Source organism: Solanum dulcamara, chromosome 4, assembly GCF_947179165.1.
Source record: "Solanum dulcamara chromosome 4, daSolDulc1.2, whole genome shotgun sequence".
NCBI lineage: Eukaryota > Viridiplantae > Streptophyta > Magnoliopsida > Solanales > Solanaceae > Solanum > Solanum dulcamara.
This window is the reverse complement of record NC_077240.1, coordinates 18,176,172-18,197,237: the sequence shown is the minus strand read 5'-3', so window position 1 is coordinate 18,197,237 and position 21,066 is coordinate 18,176,172. Positions and strand designations below refer to the sequence as shown.

At 32.9% G+C, this 21,066-nt stretch overlaps 1 protein-coding gene across 1 annotated transcript; it reads right to left on the bottom strand.

Annotated features, from left to right (window-relative positions):
- Nucleotides 1-407: 407 nt before the first annotated feature.
- Nucleotides 408-1,158, bottom strand: LOC129884057 (ethylene-responsive transcription factor 1A-like). Its single transcript, XM_055958433.1, has one exon. The coding sequence runs from the start codon at nucleotides 1,086-1,088 to the stop codon at nucleotides 408-410; it is 681 nt and encodes a 226-aa protein (XP_055814408.1). The 5' UTR covers nucleotides 1,089-1,158.
- Between the last annotated feature and the right edge of the window lie 19,908 nt (nucleotides 1,159-21,066).

Genomic DNA, 21,066 nt, shown 5'->3' with positions numbered 1-21,066 from the left:
AATTCATTTTTAAAGTTTCAAAAAAATTCTTAAGGGAGTAAACTACTAAAACTATTATTCTTATATATAATTTCTTAAGAGGGTGTAAACCGTAAAGAAGAAAGTGGATAACTAATATAGAATGACGAGAATATATGTACTAATAACAATATTATTATTTATATAACTAGATCGTTCATCTTAATGATAGTTACAAGTAATAATTCATGAAGAAACAAGAAAGAAAAAACATAACGAATTCTAAAACTTGACCTTATGAGAAAGTTTTGTTTCCTTGCAGCAACAACAAACAAGCGAGTATTCGTTCAAAAATGAACTTTCAATTTGATCAGAAAAGCCTACAAAGTTCTCTATTTTCCCCCAAATTTCGATTAGCGGGATTCTTTTTCTCAACCAATTCAAATTCTTCATACAAAAAAATAATTAGACGACAAACATCTCTCTATAAAACTTTGACTATCCAAATTGTTGGCCGTAGCTAAGCTATTAATCAGCTCAACATTTCTCCTCTTTGAACTCGGTCCATCAGTATTATTATTATTACACTGATTATTATCTCCTACGTGAGGAGGAGGAGGAGAAGAAGATGATGAAAACTCTGGGGAACGGGGACGTCTCCTCGGCCTCACTCTATTAATCTCCGTTACATTGGATCCAATCAAGTGTGGAAAATTCAATAGGGCTCTAGAACCACGCAGCCTAAACGCGGTTCTATCGTAGGCTAATGCTGCATCCTCAGGTTTCTCATATGTTCCTAGCCAAAGCCGCGCACCTTTTCTTTCGGGGTCCCTTATTTCTGCAGCGTATTTTCCCCATGGCCTTCGTCTCACTCCTTTGTATTTTTTTGGCATCTCTAAAGATGTTGTTGCCTCCGTTTTTTCTGTTGTCTCTTGTAATATCGAGATAATATCTTGATTTTCTTCAACAAAATTTTGCGGGAATTTTGTGTTTTGATGATCAGAAGTTGTTGAGTATTGTCTAGGAGTTTGGATTTCTGATAAGATTTGGGAAAAATCAGGATCACTGAAGAGATGTTGCATGGTATCAAGAAAATTTTGTTCTAAATCTAAGGATTTTAGTCCTTGCATAATCTCTTTGATTGCAAGGGAAAATGAGTTTTTTTTATTTTCCTTTTCTTGATTGAGGCAATTTGAGAGTGATAAGAAAATTGATGATGATATTATATTGTATGTGTATATATATAGGTTTTCGTGAATAAGTAGTGCATGAATGTAGGATATATATATATATATATATATGTATATATGCCAAATTGTTAGTGTTTGCAAAAAAGGAATATTTTTTTATAAGGATTTAAGAATATAGGTGGCCAACGCAACATATACGTGATAGTGATAGGCCCTATAGATGGATTTCAAGTTGAAAATTAAACTTTGAATTGATTTCAAGTTGAAAATTAAACTTAGTGACAACAGAGTACTATTTCAGGAAAATAATTAATTACTATTACTTTGTGCTTAATCACATCAAACAATTTAATCTATGAAGTTACGTATTAAAATAAAAAGTTTACGTACAGTAAACACGAAACGTGTTTGTATTAATTGGCAGAGTCAGATCCACTATGTTGGTTATACATATGGGATGACGTATTATTATCCATAGAAATATGACCACCCAATTCCGTTTAAATTTAAATGGGTTATATGATGGAAATTACACACAACGATATTAAAAATGAGTGGTTTTAAATTTTTTTTAATACACTTATTTTATCGATTAATTTTTAAGATCAAAAGTCAAAAGTTTTGTTAGATGGAGCAAAACTTGATGATAAACTTAAAATTTTGCTCATGGCTAGTGCAGTCCATTCTTATAAATCACCCGTTAATATGACCTATAATATATCAATTCATAAAGTCAGCTCATTTGATCCGCACAATTGAGGCATTTAAAAATTATAGATTGATATGTAGCTCAAATTAACTGATATAAATTTTAATAATATATATATATTTATTTATTTGATATTTTAAATGTAGTGTAATAGCAATAAAAAAATATCACATACTTAAATAAATTATAGTACTGAAACTTAGTTAATATTAGATAAGTTGGGCTATGATCATTATTTTTCAGCATTTAGAAACTTTCTGAAAATTCATAATATTATTAACTACTCATTCTACAATGAATTTTCAAACCACAATATATAGTCATATCAAACTGCTCATAGATTGTTTGAGGTCATTCCTTAATTAACATTTATTCTGTTGGTCGGTTCTTTGAATGAATTTAATTATGTAGGACCCACTTTCATTCACAAAAAATAATAATTTAATTTCGAGCTGTTGTTGAAGTTAATTTTATATTGTGATCTGGTCTCAAGTTTAAAATAATAAAAATATTCAATAGTTGTTTTTAATATCTTAAAAAAGAAAATAGATCACTTTTTCTTTTCCTTTGATTCTATCTAGACGTTTTCTGAAAATTAATTGAATGGGGGGGGGGGGGGGGAACAAAGTTTTTTGTTCAAGTAATCTAATGGAAAAGACGTTCTCTTTAATCTACTTGGCTCAACTTAATTAGATCAAAGTTTATATTTTTATGTTGTGATATAAGAAAATGGTTAAGGAAGTTAGAATAGGTAGTTAGAAGCAGGGACAGTTTAGTCATTTTTCAATTTTCAGTTAGAACTAACTAACTAACAATTAGTTAGATAGTTAGAAGTTAATTAGCTATATATATAGCTGATAGCTACACATTGTACAAGTTTTAGGGCATTTTCAGCCCCAATGTTGAAAGCTACTGTGCTCTCCATCTCTCTTCTTCATCTTCATTTCCTTCTTCTTCTTCATTTCTTCCTTTCTCTGAAACTCTGATCCTTAGAAAAGAACATTTTAGCATATTAACATATTATATCCATTCCATATTAGATAATCATCTTATTAAAAATATTTATCTCATACTACTTGATCATTTACTAAATCAAGATAGAATTAATTATTTTTTTCTATTCTATCACTATAATTAATATGAGCTTTTGAATATAAACAATTTTCAATACTAGTTATTTCTATATTCTATATATATTGCATTGATATAAACAAAAGACAAAATGGTAAAGTCTTCTAATGTATTAATGATTTCTTAATTACTGTGTAAAGTTGGAAGTACCCATCTAATATACGACGGAGATAGTATTTGACACACGTAATTATTAAGTTCGTTGATAATTAATTCTCTAGATTTGCACATGGAATTAGATATGCTTTAATTAACCCCATTGAGCTTAATGGTATAATCTTATTGTCGGATGGACTTCACCGCTTTTATTTTAAAGGGAAAGAGGTCCTCCGAGGGTTAACACCCCATAGATCAAATCGTGAATTCTTTCAGACCCTTAGTTTCACTTGGCTGGGGCAGAGTTTCAGCCTGCTTTGGTAGTGAGTGAAAACTGACTTTCTGTCTGGTTAGTAGGAATTTCTTGCCGACTTGTGATCAATTCATAGATACCGATAGAAAATAAATAGGCACTCTCTCCCCAGCCCACAACATAGTGTGGAATCTGGATCCTTTCATCGAGCACCATTTCTTTTAGATAGCACTATGACTTTCAACCTAAATGGTTTCAATTTCAACCAATCTGTAGTTGAAAGGCAGCGAAGGGGATCCCCATACGTGACAGGCGAAATTTAAATTTAGAGTTTATGAATTTGATATTTTAGTTCCTTAAAAGTTATTGAGTTTTAAACTTATTATTTATACATATTTCATAATTTTTATTTTTTAAAATATAAATACAGAATTTAAATTAAAGTTATGAGATTTGGCTGGATCCACCATTAATGAGATTTTATTTTAAAATTTTTTGTTTGGTCGAATTTTCTAACTTTTTATTTTTTCTGAATTACTATATAGACCCCATGTATATCTTTATCTTAACCCAATAAAAAAAATTGCTTAATAAATTTTTATATGACTAATCGTAAATTTTGAGTGATGTAAAATGGATTCTTTTCTTTCTATTATGTCCTCAAAATTCCTTAAATGTCATTGAAAAGTTACCTTTTCAGTCCAAACACGCAAAGTGACTTCCTTAATTATTAATAATTATATACTGTATGTTGCAAAAAAATTCTATAAAATCACATTTTAAAAAGAAATTAAACCTAATCAAGTTAAACACAGATTATAATTCAACTTAATGGATGATAATTCAGTTTGAATTAGACTGTAATAGTGATAATTCAATCTAAACTATAGGTTGATTAATTGTATCAAATTCAAACTTTGGATACAGTAGTATGAACTTAACACCTGCATTTTGTTTTTAATTTGTTTTGAATATTACCTTGACCCATTCACAATAATTATGCTGATACAATTTAATATTTATTTTATTGTATTTAAATTATATACAATAAATAGTGAGGGTAAAAAATCAATATTCAAAAACTTGTTGAAACAAATTCTCTTATTATATTAGAGCGAATGTGTCTGAAGCAGGCAGGTCTTCGTCAGCGTATCCGCTTTAATTGGGCCATTTTCGAAAAAAGCTTTTAAAAAAATATTTTATTCTATTTTAATTTAATAAGTGTACAATTTTTACGAAACTATGAGATTCACTTTCGCTATGCCCTTTAATTTTAAATTCATAACATAGTTATAACTTTATTACTCTGAATGTCGTTAATATTTGTGTAAATTTTGCAATTACTTTAGGTAAGAATCAAGGTCGATGAAGAAAAAAACTTTAATTATGAACATCCCAATTAGCCTCTTCACATTAGATATTTGAGGGGAAAAATAACAAGATAATTTAAGTGTAAATATATATATATATATATATATATATATATATATATATAAACAAATTACAATCATTTAATATTACCACTTAAAATTTATGGACAAAAAATTTGAAAAGTTAAAAGTGCTTTTCGTTAGTTAAAAAAACACTCATTTTAGAGATTTGAGGTTCTTATAAGTATTCCGAATGAGGCTCTATCGGCGCAAATTCAGAATAATCGAGCTTTAATATGAATATCGAATATCGATGAATTTTTTTTTTTAAAAAAAATATATTGAAAAAGGTTTTTATAAGTATTTTTGAACAGTAAAAATACTTTTAAAATATTTCTTTTTCAAGAAAACAACTTATTTTAGAATTTGATCAACCATATTGTAAAACAGATCAAAGAAAACAATGATGCTTCTACCAAAATAGAAAAAGAAAACAACGATGCATAACAGATAATGCTATTTTACATTAAATTGGATATAAATTAAATGTAGAAAGTACGTACTAGTAATTACTGCAGCGCTAATATAAATACTATATTAATATAAAAAATGAAATAACTTAATTATTAATGATATAGTAACTATTTTATCTTTGTCTGTAACTATAATACATACAGTTAATGTTATCTTCGAGAAAAATCAAAACTTGACGAAACTGTGGTGGCGCCCCCGGCTGCTGTCTCCAAAAATTTACAGCTGATTAGTCAAAACTCACACGCAATTAACCAAATACAAATTAACCAATATGTCATGATGTGATATAAATTCAAGTAGACAACTCACAATTAATAATGATAATTAAGTAAAACAAATCTTTAGTAAATATACTCCCACCGTTCATTTTTTTTTACTATATTAAAAATAATTTTTTTACTTTTGCTTATTCAGAAATAATTAATCATTACAAATCTTTAGTAAATATACTCCCTTTGTTCATTTTTTTTCACTACATTGAAAATAATTTACTTTTGCTTATTCAGTTTCTAAATCAAGTAATAAGTAATCATTTTATACCTATTTTACCTTTTATTATTAAGTACTATTGATTTTCTAATGAGTGAAAAGAGGTGATATAGTAAAATCACTATATTTTTATTGTTTTTTAAGGAGTGTTAAATATGGACGGGGAAAGTACTTTATTTCTTATTTTTTAAGAATTGTCAATTATTGTGATTGATAGTACTTTTCACGTAATTTTTATTTATTTATATATAACAAATTCTAAAAAAAAGACGAACAAGTTAAAACGAATAAAATACAAAAATAGATAGAAGTAGACATATCAACAAACAGTTGTCTGTTTCTAGAAGCTAAAGCAGATATGTTGACCCGAAGCAGGAGAATCTGTAACGATCGTTTCTGTCGTTATGAATAAGCCAAAGGAGAAATAATTTGGTCCAGAAAACTTCTGAGCAGTAATTTGAAAATTTTGAGCATAGGCCATACTTGGATGAAATCTGAGTCAGGTGAGGTATGGGGTAGTCCGATAATAGATGGGTGATTAAATTTTGAATTTGATAGTTTGAGTTGATAACCAAGACATTAAGGAGCCTGCACGACTTTAAGGAATCGAATTCAGGCGACTAGAACTCCCGTAATTGATCTTGGCGTGAAGAGTTGATTTTAGAACGTCAAGATTTGAGGGTGTGTTGCAAAATGGGAGCTTGAGAGTTGGGACTCAAATCCCCGATTTTCTGTCTCCTTGCAACCCACCACGACAGTTTTATTCCTGCTATGACGAGGCCTCCATGACGAGGTAAGTGGCGCCATGGAGGGGTAGTCGTGGATTTAAATTGGGAAATTTTAAAAACCATCTTTATTTTTCCCACTTCGTTCTTGGCGATCAGAAACGACCTAGGGAGATATTCCTTCAGTTTTTCACCAATTTTCGTACTAAAGGTAAGTTAATCATTCCCCTAACTTGTATTTTGATTCTTAGAACCTAAAATCCATGGTAAATATCTTAGGGGAGGGTTCTTGGTCTTAATTTAATAGTGGAAAAGCTCTAGTTAGGGGGAGATGATCATGAAAGTGGCCAAGAGTTAGGATTTTGATATAATTCGGATATTGTCAGCAATTGTTCGTTGATTCCTTGTATTTCTTGTTGTTTTTAGACCAAGAACAAGCCAAGAGACTTTCTAGATCCCAATACACCCAATGCCAGATAGCTGCCAAAAAGCATAAGCCAGAAAATACAGCTCTTTAGAGTTCCCAAGGCTTGGTTTTAAGGTAAGTGATGATTTGTTTTCCTGTATGTGTTATATGTGCTTGTTAATTGCAATTGATAATATTACATGCATGTATGAGACTAGAAAAAAAGGTAATGAACTTGATAAAATGACTATTGTGATTAATTGCATGGACTGAATTAGATACTTAATTGTTGATTGTGATTATGGTTGATGGATCAGACGCGCTGGTACATATTGGATCTGGTGACACGCCGGCATATAATTAGATCAGGTGCCATGTCGGTACATATTGAATTTGGTGTCACACTGACATATATTGGATTGAGTACCATGCCGGTAAAATTAACAGTTTGGGTATAGGTTCTATGTGAGGACTAGTGTTGACTGTTATATTTGAGATTGACACTGTAAAACTGTATATTGCTTATAAAATGATAATTGGTAATGTGTTTTCATATATGCCTGTCTTTATTATGTTGTAGTTACTTGTGCATGTTTCACTTACTGGGTTGGACGTGTGATCCTACCAGTACATCGTTGATTATATGTACTGATAGTGCACTTGTTCTTTTCTTGTTGAGTACAGGACATCTTCAGGTGCTTGCTGACAGATTTCAGTTAGGAGATCAGTGATCGTTCGAATTCAAGGCTGAGCCAGCTCTTTCAGGCTGTTGTGGATTCTTCTAGGATCTTAATCCAATATTTTTAGTCTAAGACTTTTCAGACTTTATTTATGTGTATTGTTTCGGAGTTGCATCCCCTTATCATAGACCTTTTAGTAAAAAAATTTGGCACAATGACTTTTAGATTCTAGGGAGGTTGACTTCCGCATGTTTGACTATTTTATGATTGTTTGTTAATTCTTGAGTTTATGGGAATTCAACCTAATACTTATATAAAAGATATGTTTTCACTTAATTTTTAAATGTCTATTCTGTGTTAGGATGTCAGTTGGGTATTATTTTGATTCTCTCATCGAAGAGTTAGTGTGGGTGTCACTCACGATCTTATTTGAGTCGTGACAGAATCGAAAATTGCTCGGACAACTGGAAGCTGCTCAAAGTCTTCCTTATTAATTAGTAAAGTAATATGTGTGTGCGCGTGTGGTGCCCGCACATATGCACATTTTTTAAATAAAAATTTCAAATTATTTTGTGATACATATTAAACTTTGGGAAAAAAGCTTAAATATGTCATTGAACTTTAAAAAAAGCTCATCTATGCCAGCCGTTAAAAGTTTGGCTCATTTATGCCATTTCTGTTTGAGAAACTGCTTATCCATGCCATTATTTGTTAACTAAAATGGCATAGATGAGCCAAACTTTTAACGAATGGTATAGATGAGCATTTTCTTAAAGTTGATGGCATATTTGAATCTTTTCCATTTTAAATAATAATTTAGTTAATAATGTGGCCGAATCATAATTGACCATGTGTATAAAATTATTTTACAAAACGAAAAATATTTTTAGTTTATAAATAATGGCATGGATGAGTCTTTTCTTAAACGAAAATGACATAAATAAGTCAAACTTTTAACGGATAACATACATAAGCCTTTTCTCAAAATTCGATGGCATATTTGATCATTTTCCCTTGATCATTTTCCCTTAATCATTTACACTTTTTGATTCGTAATATAAGTATTTGTCTTTATCTCAAGTAAATTAGATAACCAAACTCTTTAAACAATTCTTTTCCTCGTTTTTTTGTTCAATGACCAGTCAATTGACTGGCAAATGTGAGACAAATATTGTCGCACAGAAGACGGAAGTATTAATTAGTCTATGTTTTAATGTGCAACCACTTTCAAATATGTTGATTAATGTGTGTTGTACAATATACTCATGTCTCTCATATTCAACAACCTACTGCGCAATATTTCTTGTTGAAAATTTTACCGCTATCAAGTGCTTAGTAATAATTCTTACGGAAATTTAGAGAAATTTCATTTGTTTAGGAGCTAATTATTTAGATATATTCTAGTTTGTAATATTACAAATCTTATCATATTTTGATGCGTCTAGATACGTCCAGAAACATGTATCTCAAAATAAATGGGGTCAAAATTAGATGTAATTTGTTCTAGATACATTGTATCTCAGAATCTGGCATACATAGACAAATCTCGCTCGCCTCCCTCCATCTCGCTCACCACTCTCTTATGTATTTAGTATTCTAGATACATGTGAACCGCACCAGATACATGTATGTCTATCTGGTGTGATTCACATGTATTTGAAACACATGACTATCTCGCTCGTCTCCCTCGCCATCTCGCTCACCTCTCTCCCTATTTTAGTATATCTGGTAGCAAAAATACATGTATCTAGATGTATATTTCTCAATATATGATAAGAAACTCTTAATTAGTGGTAAGATACATAATTATTTGAAAATATAGATATAATTAGTATATATGGTACAAATGTATGTCCAAGGTTGTTTTTCCTAGCTAATTCTTACATGATTTTGCTATACCCTCCAAAAGTAATTAAATTGGAAAAAAGACAAGAATGAATTTTGGGTTTGATGAGGCATGGGCTAGACTAGTTGTAGGGATTGGGCTGGATTCTGGGAAACCTTCTTCCAATCAAGTTTTTACATATTAGTGTTTATGCGCCACAAGCGGGCTTAGGCGAGAAGGATAAGAGACGTTTTTGGGAGGATTTGGATGAGTTAGTGGGAGAAATACCGCCTACTAAGAAGCTTTTCATGGGAGGGGATTTCAATAGGCACATCAGGTCTATTTCGGGATGGTATGATGATGTTCATGGAGGCTTTAGCTTCGGAGATAGAAATAGAGGAGGAGTTTTACTTTTGGATTTCGCAAGAGCTTTTGGGTTGGTGATATCCAATTCGAGTTTTCCAAAGAAGGAGGACCACTTGGTAACCTTCCGGAGTGTGGTGGCTAAGACTCAGATAGATTTTTTGCTCCTTAGGAAGGATGATAAAGGTATATGCAAAGACGTAAGGTCATCCCGATCGACGACCTTACAACCCAATATAAGATCTTGGTGATAGATTTAGAGATTAAGATGATGAGGAAGAAGAGGATCGGGGATGACTGACCTAGGATCAGATAGGGGAGTTTGACCATGGCTAGCACCCTGGAGATGGGAGAGAAATTGAAGGATATGGGGGTCTGGGATAGTAATAGAGATGGAATACTATGTGGGATAAGACAGCTAGTTGTATTAGGGTTGTAGTAAGGGAAGTGTTGGGAGTCTCGACAGGTATCCATAGCCAGCATCGAGGGGACTGGTGGTGGAATGGAGAAGTGCAAGAGAAGGTGAAAACATGGAAGATAGTGTATACGAAGCTAATAGAAAGCAAGGATGAGGTGGAGAAGTGGACGAACAGGGAACTTTATAAGATAGCGAGGAAAGAGGCAAAGTCGGAGGTTTCGATGGCAAAAACAACAGCTTTTGAATGCCATTATGCTGAACTAAAAGAGAAAGACGGGGATAGGAAATTGTTCAAGCTAGCCAGGGTGCGAGAGCGAAGGAAACGCAATGTGGAGCAAGTGAAGTGCATTAAGGACGAGCATAGAAAAGTATTGGTAGAGGAGACCCTCATTAAACAGAGATGGCAGTCGTACTTCCATAAACTCTTGAATGAAGAAAAGGACAGAGATATTGTGTTGGGAGATTTGGAACATACAGGGAGGCTTCACGATTTTGGGTGTTGTGGGAGTAATTCAGTCGAAGAGGTTAAGGGTGTTGTGTGTAGGATGCGCTGGGGAAGAGCGACCGGACCTGACGAGATTCCTAGGGAATTTTGGAAAAGTGTGAGCTCGGTAGGTTTGGAGTGGTTGACTAGATTATTTAATATCATCTTTAAGACATCAACGATGTCCGAAGAATGGATGGAGAGCGTAATAATCCCTCTATACAAAAATAAGAGGGATATCTAGAGCTACAACAACTATACAGGTATCAAGCTTCTAAGTCATACTATGAAAGTGTAGGAAAGAGTGGTGGAGATGAGGGTTAGGAGAAGCATGTCTATTTTAGAGAAACAGTTCGGATTTATGCCAGGACGCTTAACTACAGAAGTCATCCATCTTATGAGGAGACTGGTGGAGCAGTATAGGGAGAAGAAGAGGGACTTGCATATGGTATTCATCGATCTAGAAAAGGCTTACGATAAAGTTCCACGAGAGATACTATGGAGATATTTGGAGGCTAAAGGTGTACCTGTGGCATACATTAGGGTAATCAAGGACATGTATGAGGGTGCCAAAACCAGGGTAAGGACAGTAGGAGGGGACTCAGAGCACTTTTCAGTTGTGATGGGGTTGCATCAAGGATTATCCCTTAGTCCATTTTTATTTGCCTTGGTGATGGATGGATTGACGCAACAAATTCAAGATGAAGTGCCATGGTGTATATTTTTTGCAGACGACATAGTCTTAATCGATGAGACTCGTAGCGGAGTTAATACTAAGCTAGAGGATTGGAGACATACATTGGAGTCTAAAGGGTTTAAGCTGAGTAGGACCAAGACAGAGTACTTAGAGTGCAAGTTCAGTGAGATACCTCAAGAGGTTGGCGCGGAAGTTAGATTTGGTGACCGGGCCATCTAAAAAAAGTAGTTTCAAGTACCTTGGGTCTATCATGCAAAGCAGCGGGGAGATTGACGATGATGTCACACATCGTATTGGAGCAAGGTGGATGAAATGAAGGGTCGCTTCCGGTGTGCTATGTGACAAGAAGGTTCCACCACAACTTAAGGGCAAGTTCTACAAAGTGGTGGTTAGACCGATGGGGCAGAGTGTTGGCCAGTTAAGGTCTCTCACATTCAAAAGATGAAAGTAGCCGAGATGAGAATGTTGATATGGATGTGTAGGCATACCAGGAGCGACAGGATTAGAAATAAGACTATTCAGAATAAGGTAGGAGTGGCCTCGATGGAAAACAAGATGTTGAAAATGAGACTGAAATTGTTTGGGCATATGAAGAGGAGAGACACAGATACCCCAGTGCGGAGGTGTGAGGGGTTGGCCATGGATGGTTTCAGAATAGGTAGGGGTAGGTCGAAAAAATATTGGGGAGAGGTAATTAGACAGAACATGATGCAATTACAGCTTACCAAGGACATGACCTTAGATAGGAGGGTGTGAAAGACATATATAAGGGTAGAAGGGTAGTACATAGTCTCGTTATTCCTCCGTATTAGTAGGCGCATTAGCACACTATAATTTCTTGTGCTCTGACTTCTGTTATTATCTTTCTGTTACTTTTTGTACTTTGATTACTCTATTTTATCTGTCTCGCTTTCATTATTTGCGTTATTCGTTATTTACTTCTCCATATCGCTTTGAACTTCTTAGCCTTATTTGACCTCTTTTATGCTTCTTTTGAGCCAAGGGTCTCTCTAAAACAGTCGTCCTACCTTGGTAGGAGTAAGGTCTGTGTACACTTTATCCTTCCCAGACCCCATGTTGTGAAATTTCATTGGATTGTTGTCGTCGTCGTCTTCACTTCTCATTTAATGAAAAATTGTGGGTTATCATTAATTATGACCCAATTTTCTAAAACAAAGGTTTAGAAATTTTTTATCTTGTCTGACATGAATTATGTATTATCTTATCTCATTGGCAAGGCAAGAGTCTAGAAAGTCTTTGCCTTGTCCGGTAAAAGTGAAAGATTGTATTAGGAGAAAACAAATGACATATTGGTTTGAATTTACATTACAAAACCAAATCAACAGAAGAAGAGTTACCTGGCAGGTCATCTAGTGAACTTATTGGTTACAATTATGCAAGGTTTTCTTATTCAAATTATGATCCTTATTATCGTCAAATTAGTCCTACAATTAGCATTATATATCTAGTAGGCTCGAGAAAATGAAGCATGTACGAATCTCTAAGATTGAAACTAGCATAAAAGAATTATATTCTTGGACGAATATGAAAAGTACTATTAATTAATATAAGTGAATGGTTTGAACAATTGACATTAAACATTATATGGAAAGCGATATAATCGAGTGGAGGAAAATGAAGAGGCTCAACTTATGAGAAAGATATTTAGATGTACTATGTTTGTGTCAGGGAATATCCTTTTATATGATGCAATTCCATTCAAGTTATTTAAATATTTGGATTTTCACGGACATATTAAGTCCATGAAAAGGATTTTGAAATTGAGCAACTTTGCCTTTGTTACACTTTTGTCCTAATATTATCCTGTTGTTATAAAAAGTCTAGCTTTTTCGCTTGAACCCTTAATGAAGCTCCAATGTAAGGGTAATTTTAAATCAAAGTTGGTCATTGATCCGTAAATTTGGACAAATTTTTTTTTTTTTGGGGGGGAGGTATAAAGTTCTCCTTAAAATTATATCGAAAAATCAATTACACACATAAATCATCATAGCGATCTATTACACACCTAAACTATCTAAAAGTGAAATTATTACCCCCTACAACTGACGTGGCAAAAAAAATAATGAGCAGCGCGTCATTCAGATACAAGTCAGTTAAAAAAAATTAAAAAAACAAAATCACCCATCCCACCTCCTTTCTTCTTCACACTCACCTACCCTCTTCTTCTTCACACCCACCTCCACTTACTACCATTTTGAATCTTGAATTTTTTCTTTCAATACCCATTAAAGTAAAAAAAAAAATGTCTCACTCCCACATCCTTTCTTCTTCACACCCACCTATCTTCTTCTTCTTTACACACACCTCTATTTACTCTCCATTTTGAATCTTGATTTTTTTATGTAACTGACTTTTCGGGGGCTTTTCCCATTTTTTTGGTGAAGAGTTTGGACATGTATAGTCCACTTACCCATCTCAGGCTAGAGTTGTGTTAATGGTAAATACGAGAGAGTGACAAGGGTATGAATAGACCAAAAGTAAAACGAAATGCAAAATTGAACATTTTCCCCTTGTTTTTAACTAACAACAAAATCCTTGAAATGTGCAGAGTATGATCGAGGATGGCTCCGACACAATGGTGGTTCACTTGAATGGATAACGTCCTTGTTATTGAATAATCCACACGTAATAAGAAGGGGCAAGGCGTCTTTTTTATGAAGAAACAAGCTTATTGGAAGCTCCAGACCCTGTAAGAACTATTTTTGTCAAAAAATTAAAGCTTCTAATTTTGACAATGTAAGGCAAACTTTGGCCGCTAATTATGTACCAGAGAAACCCGGAAACAATTTTTTGTCTAATCGAAAGTAATATAATATCTTACTTATCAAAAAAAAATCCACAAGTAATAAAAAAGCCCAAGAAGAAATAGACACTAAAATTGGTAAAGAGAGGTATGGATAGAAGACTGATGTTCAAAATTTAGAGTCTGTTTGGATGACTTATTTTAAGTAGCTTATAAGTTGAAAGTTTCTTATAAGTTAAAATAAAAATAATTAGGTGCAGCCCAACTTATTTTTTTGACTTATAAGCTGTTTTCAATTTATAAGTTGTTTAAAATAAGTCTATTCAAACAAACTCAATTATTTATTGAGGCTTATTTTAAGCACAAAATAACTTTAAGTTGACCAATCAAACACTCGAAAAAGTTGAAAACAACTTATAAGTAACTTATAAGTCAATCCAAACGGGCTCAGTCTATCTTCAAGCTATTGTTAATGAAACGTTAAATTTATATCCACCGGTACTTTTGTTAGCATTTCATATGAGGCATTAATGGAAGATTGTAAAGTGGCTGTTTATCACATTCCAAAGGGTAAACGCTTAACAACGTGATCCCAAAATTACACTTCGTTTGTCTTCTAAGTTTTATGAATTCTAAGATATAAATTAAGCAAATAAAAATGCTTAAGATTGCGCTTATTATGTAATATCTCCTCCGACCCTCTTGCTAATTAGGTTTGGAGTGATCATTTAAAGTTACTCTTGATAAACAATGGGTTTGGCTCCTTTTTTTTATATCAGGCAGGCTAGTACCCTTTCTTAATTTTTCAATTTAATGTCTATTCTATCCACGCTAAAAAAAAATTAATGAAAAAAATTATTTATTAATGTATAATCGTAATCAGTGTGTAACAAATTAATTGTTTTGCTTTCAATAATGTCTCACATACATTTGTATCCATTTTCATTCTAAATATATTCAAAAGTCACTAAACTACTTTTGTACCCAAACTCGAGAAAATGACAAAAATGATCTCATATTTTCGGTAGTAGGTTCAAAATAGCCATTAAATATCAATTGAGCAATCTTGGCCTTTTAAGTTTGCCAAAAGAGACCACTATTTTTTTTACCTTTTCCCCTTGTTTGTTTTTCTAAACAAGAAATGCCTATTAACCATGATGCTACACTAATTATCTGAGTTGAGGACAGCGCACGTTCTTCAACAATGTGCTGATGGTGATGCCTCTAAATATAATATAGTTTAATGATACACGTGATTACCTTTGAATTTTACTCTTCAAGAGTCAAGACCATAATATAATATTTTTCCTTTGTTCTTTTAATTTCTTTCTTGTTTTGTAGCATGTGAACAAAACTAAGAATATAATGAAATATTTTCATTGTAAGTCAGGTAATCACCAGATGTTGCAGTACTCTTAGGGAGTTAGGGTTTTTGAGTTCATCAAATATTCTACTAGTATTTTTATTCTCTTTACGTTGTAGCTAGTGTTTTCAGAGGCATTTCTTTTAACGAGTTTCAAATATGGGCTGTAAGTAGAGATATGCATCGGCGGTTCAATTCGATTTTATGTATTATTGATTGAGTGTATTGGTTTTTAATTTTTAAATACGCTAAATCAATAAAATATTTCTTATTCATTTTCGGTTTATCAGTTATTGGTTTTTAGTAGTTTGATTTTCGATTTAACCAATAAGAAAATACTCATAAAAACAAATATATGATTTCTCCATAAATTTTGCGCAACACAATAATAATATAACTTTATCTAATGCTCATAAAATAGAAACAACAGTAACTTACATTAAAAGAACTATACAAGTGCAACACAAATAAAAGAACTAGTATAATAATGTGAATTAAAGGCTAAAGGGCATAAATAGTAATCAGTAAGGTGCTAATATTTATATTTATTATTTATGTTGGGGTAAACTAATAAATTACTACAGCCTTAATGGGTTATCGGTTTACTCAATAATTCAATATTAAAAAATTAAAATCGAATTAATAACCCGATATTTTTTTTAATAAAATCATTAAAAATCCGTTAACCCAATTACAATAAGCCAATAACATTTTTTCAATTTGATTTTGATCAGTTCGATTTTTGCACACCTCTACGTGCTAAGTATCATAAGTCCCAACTTTGAGGGTATTTAATTACTTAGGTGTAAGCTCTAATCTTACATGGATGATTCAATTGGAATGTAACTCAGATAACGAAACTTGCCCAAATTGGAATTAAAATTATTAAGAAATTCTTTGAATACTTAAATACTCAATTTCATAATCTTAATTGTTAACCTTAATTTGATAATTCTCTTTCTTTATCGTTCACTAACTAAATAATCTTTCCTCTTAATTGTGTGCAAAGCAAGATCTTTGTCCTCCAACATTTGCTTTGCCAGATAACATATAGATATTCTTAAGATAATTATTCAAAGCATATTTTAAAAAACTATTTTGAACTTACTTCCAAACATATGAGTCATTTTCTCTAATTTATATAGCAGATCGAGTAGCTTTTTATTAAGTAGAGAAACAAAATCACCAAAGCATGATAATTCAAAAGTAAATTAAGTCAGTCTACCTTATAGTTAAAACGTTATCAATGCAACTTCTATACCATTAATCAAAATCATGAAATGAATAACTGCGAATCAAAATTATTTATTCAGATTATAATTGCCATAAAAGGGAAATACATCCTTCCTTAGATATTTTTTGACGTACAATATATATTTTCAAGTTCGAGCTTTAAGAATGAAATAGCTTTTGACCATAACGAGCATTATTCTACCTTTAAAAGTAGGAATTTTCCGGTGCAAAGGGAATGAGGCACAAAATTAAAGCAGTAGAATGACTATTCAAATTAGCTTTGGCAAGGCTGTTTATTAACTCAACATTTCTCATTTTTGGACTTGGAGAGTAGTCAGTATTATTGCTTGTTTTTGTAGAGGGAATCGAAATCTCATCAACAACAAAATTTAAACGTCTCTTTGGTTTAGCTCTATTAAGGTCAGCTACATTTGAACCAATCAATTGTGGGAAATTTAGCAAGGCTTTTGCCCCTAGCATTTTGTACGCCGCACGATTATAAGCCAATGCTGCATCCTCAGGTGTCCCATATGTACCCAACCATACCCTATTATTCCCTTTCCTCGTCGGATCCCTTATCTCCGCTGCAAACTTCCCCACAGACGTCTCCTCACCCCTCGGTATCTCCTCCAATTTGGTGGTGGAGGAGCGTCTACACGACACTCCTCCGTAGATAATGGCTCATGTTCTTGTAATATTGAAGTTGGACTAGGAGGGGAATCATGGGAAGAGCCAATAGTAATATCATTATTATTATTACTCATGAATGGGCTTATTTCTGAATTTTCACTGAAATAATGTTCAAGGGAATCGTAACATAAAATATTGTTGTTAAGGTCAAAATCTTCTGATGAACTGATTCCACCAGGCTGCATCATTCTCTTTACTTGGTTGAAAAATCTAAGTAAACTATAAACTTTATGGGATTTAGTTAATAATTCATCTTCTTCTCATTTACTTTATATATAGTGGTCCTCCTAATTACCCTACTCTTAATTAAATTGTCTTACGAATTTCGAGGAAGCTCACATATTCATATATTCTATAGGAGTAATATATGTAATTGGAAATGTGTTTTATTCCACTTTTAATGACTTTTGAAAGGACAAATATATATAGAGAGAGACAAATTAATAAAGTATTCCAACTATCTCATCTCATCTTGCGTTTTTTTTTTGTTTTTTTTTTAATTTTTGAAATTTTAGAATAATCAACAATCACTATTCTTTGAATGCAAACTGAGTAAACTTGCTCCTATATTGCAAATCACATTAGATAAGTCTGATAAAAGAGATTGACAAAAATAATCTGTTCTGACCTTTCTTATAAAATTCCACGTGCTTTACCAATTCAACCATCCTTACGAATATGTATGAGTTTTATTGCGTATGAAATTTAAAAAATTAAACACAACTTTTAATATATAAGTCAAATGTATATGAAATGTCAATACTATTCATAAGTGAGTGGCGTGAGAGTACTTTAGTATTTTTATTTCTCTCTCTTTATAAATAAAATAATGAATTTTAATATAAGTAGATTCCAACAGCTTATATTATTAAAAGCTAAAATGAGAATATTAAAATTAAATAATTTGCACAGAAGAGAAAGGTGTGCCTTTAGGATAATTGGTCAAATTGTTTTCTCAGTCACGTCTAATGTTCAAGAAACTTAGGGTAATTTTGAATTACGGGTCAGAAAAAAATAGTAAAAAATTAGTATACAATCAAACTAAAGAGAAGAAATCAGTACTAATCCCGCTAAGGAAGAAGTACCACAACTAAAGTTTGATATGATAATAAATAATAAAAATAAATTGAACTCGATAATTTTACGTGAAAACCCCTCAAACAGATTGAGGGAAAAACCACGGGGTAGAAGAATTTTACTATGATAATATGGGAGTACAATGCTATCAAATACAAGAAAAAAACAATAATAAACACTTCTCTCTTGTAAAAGGATTAACTCACTAAAGAGGACACTCAAGATTACAGTATTTATCTTGGTGTATAACTCTCTTTGTGTTAATCTTGGTGTATAACTCTCTTTGTGTTCTTATTCTTTTGGATTGTATTTTTATTAAATGATCTAAATGAGGGCAACAAGCCCTCTATTTATAGGAAACTGAAAACGCGTAAAATATGCGTTTTTTTGTCAAAACTTGCTAAAGGAGGCAACAAATTTTGAAACGCATAAAATACGCGTTTTCTTCTTGGACGTTGCATGTGCACCTCCCTTTTTGACTTTCTTGCATTCTCCCACTTGAAGATTTAATTGAGAATCAATTAAGTCTTCACATCATCCTTTCAACCCAATTACTGCAATGTTACGTTTCTGCTAGGCCAATAGAAGATCGACACCATATAAACTTGCTACTGTTAATCGGCTTCGTAAATATATCTGCTAGGTTGTCATTGGTTTGAATTTTCTCAATATCCACATTGCCTTTTTCCACCTTTTCACGAACAAAGTGATACTGAACTCGTATGTGCTTTGTCCTTGAATAAAATGTCGGATTCTTTGCAAGATGCAAAACGCTCTGACTGTCACAAAACAAAGAAACCTTCTCTTGTTTGTGCATGAGCTCCTCCAGTAACATTTACATCCATATTGTCTCTTTGCTAGCTTGTGTAGATGCTACATATTCTGTTTCAGTCGTAGATGTAGCCACGATAGACTGCAGTTTTGAAACCCAGCTTACAGCTCCTCCAGTAAGAGTAAACACATAATTTGTGGTGGACTTGTTTTTATCAAGATCACCTGCATAATCAGAATCAACATAACCTTTAACAGTAAAGTCTGATCCTCCATAACACATTGCAACATCTGAGGTACCCTTGATATAACTCAGGATCCTCTTAACAGTATTCCAATGCTCTCTATCGAGATTAGCCATGTATCGACTAACCATTTCTACTGCTTGTGCAATATCAGGTCTTGTACATACCATGGCGAACATTAAACTTCTCATTACTGATGCATCGGTACTTGAGACAACTCCATCCTCTCTGCTTCATTGCTAGGACTCATACTTGAGGATAATTTGAAATTAATAGGAAGTGGGGTAGAAATTGACTTACAGTCATGCATCTTGAAGCGTCACAAGATTTTCTTCAAGTAGTTCTCTTGAGAAAGCCAAATCTTTCTATTATTTCTGTCTTGGTGAATTTGCATTCCTAGAATCTTGTTTGCTGATCACAAGTCCTTCATTTCAAACTCCTTAGCCAAATGTACCTTTAAATTTGTGAGACGATCTTTGTTGGGGCCTGCTACCAACATATCATCAACATACAATAACAAAATAATAAAATCGTCATCACCAAATTTCTTATAATAAACACAAGAATCTGAACTATGTTTATCCAAGGCTTATAATGAAGGAATCAAATCTCTTATACCAACACCTCGGCACCTGTTTGAAACCGTATAGAGATTTGTTCAACCTACAAACCAAGTTCTCTTTTCCCTATTCTTCAAAACTTTCGGATTGGAGCATGTAAATTTCTTCTTCAAGCTCTCCATAAAGAAATGCAGTTTTGACATTTAACTGCTCCAAGTACAAGTCAAATGTAGCCCACATTGTCCGGACCACTCGAATTATTGTGAGTCGAACCACCGAAGAAAATATCTCATTGAAGTCTATACCTTCTTTCTGAGCAAATCCTTTTACCACCAATCTTGCACGATACTTCTCCACTTGATCATTACCATTGCGTTTGATCTTGTAGATCCATTTGTTTCCAATGGTCTTCCTTCCTTGTGATAATTGAACAAGATCCCATATTTTATTTTTATGAAGAGCTTTAATTTCTTCTCATATTACTTCCATTCACAGAGATGATTCTTGGCCTTTCATAGCCTTATGAAAAGTTGAAGGCTCTCCATCCTCTGATAATAGACAATATGCTACATTACCCTCTATAGAATAATCTGAGTGTCAATCTAGTTCTATTCTCTCCCTAATTGACCGTCAAACTTGTAGAGTTTCTATCTCAGCTTGCTCTTATTCTTCATTTTCTGGTGCTGCTTCAAAAGAAACTGAAACTTTTTCAATTTCAACTATAGCAGTCTCTGATTACCACCTTACGGCAGTGGGATCCCACAAGCGATACCCCTTGACTCCATCAGCATATCCTAAGAAAATGCATTCCCTAAATTTAAGATTCAACTTCGATTTTTCTTGGGTGTTGTACATAACATAAGTAGGACTTTCTAATATATGTAAGCAAGAATAATCAGTTGGTTTTCCTGTCCACATCTCCATTGGCGTTTTCAAATCAATTACGGTTGATGGTGACGGATCGATCACATAACAGACAGTTTTGACTGTTTTTGCCCAAAATGGTTTTCCAATCCTGCAATTGCCAACATAGAT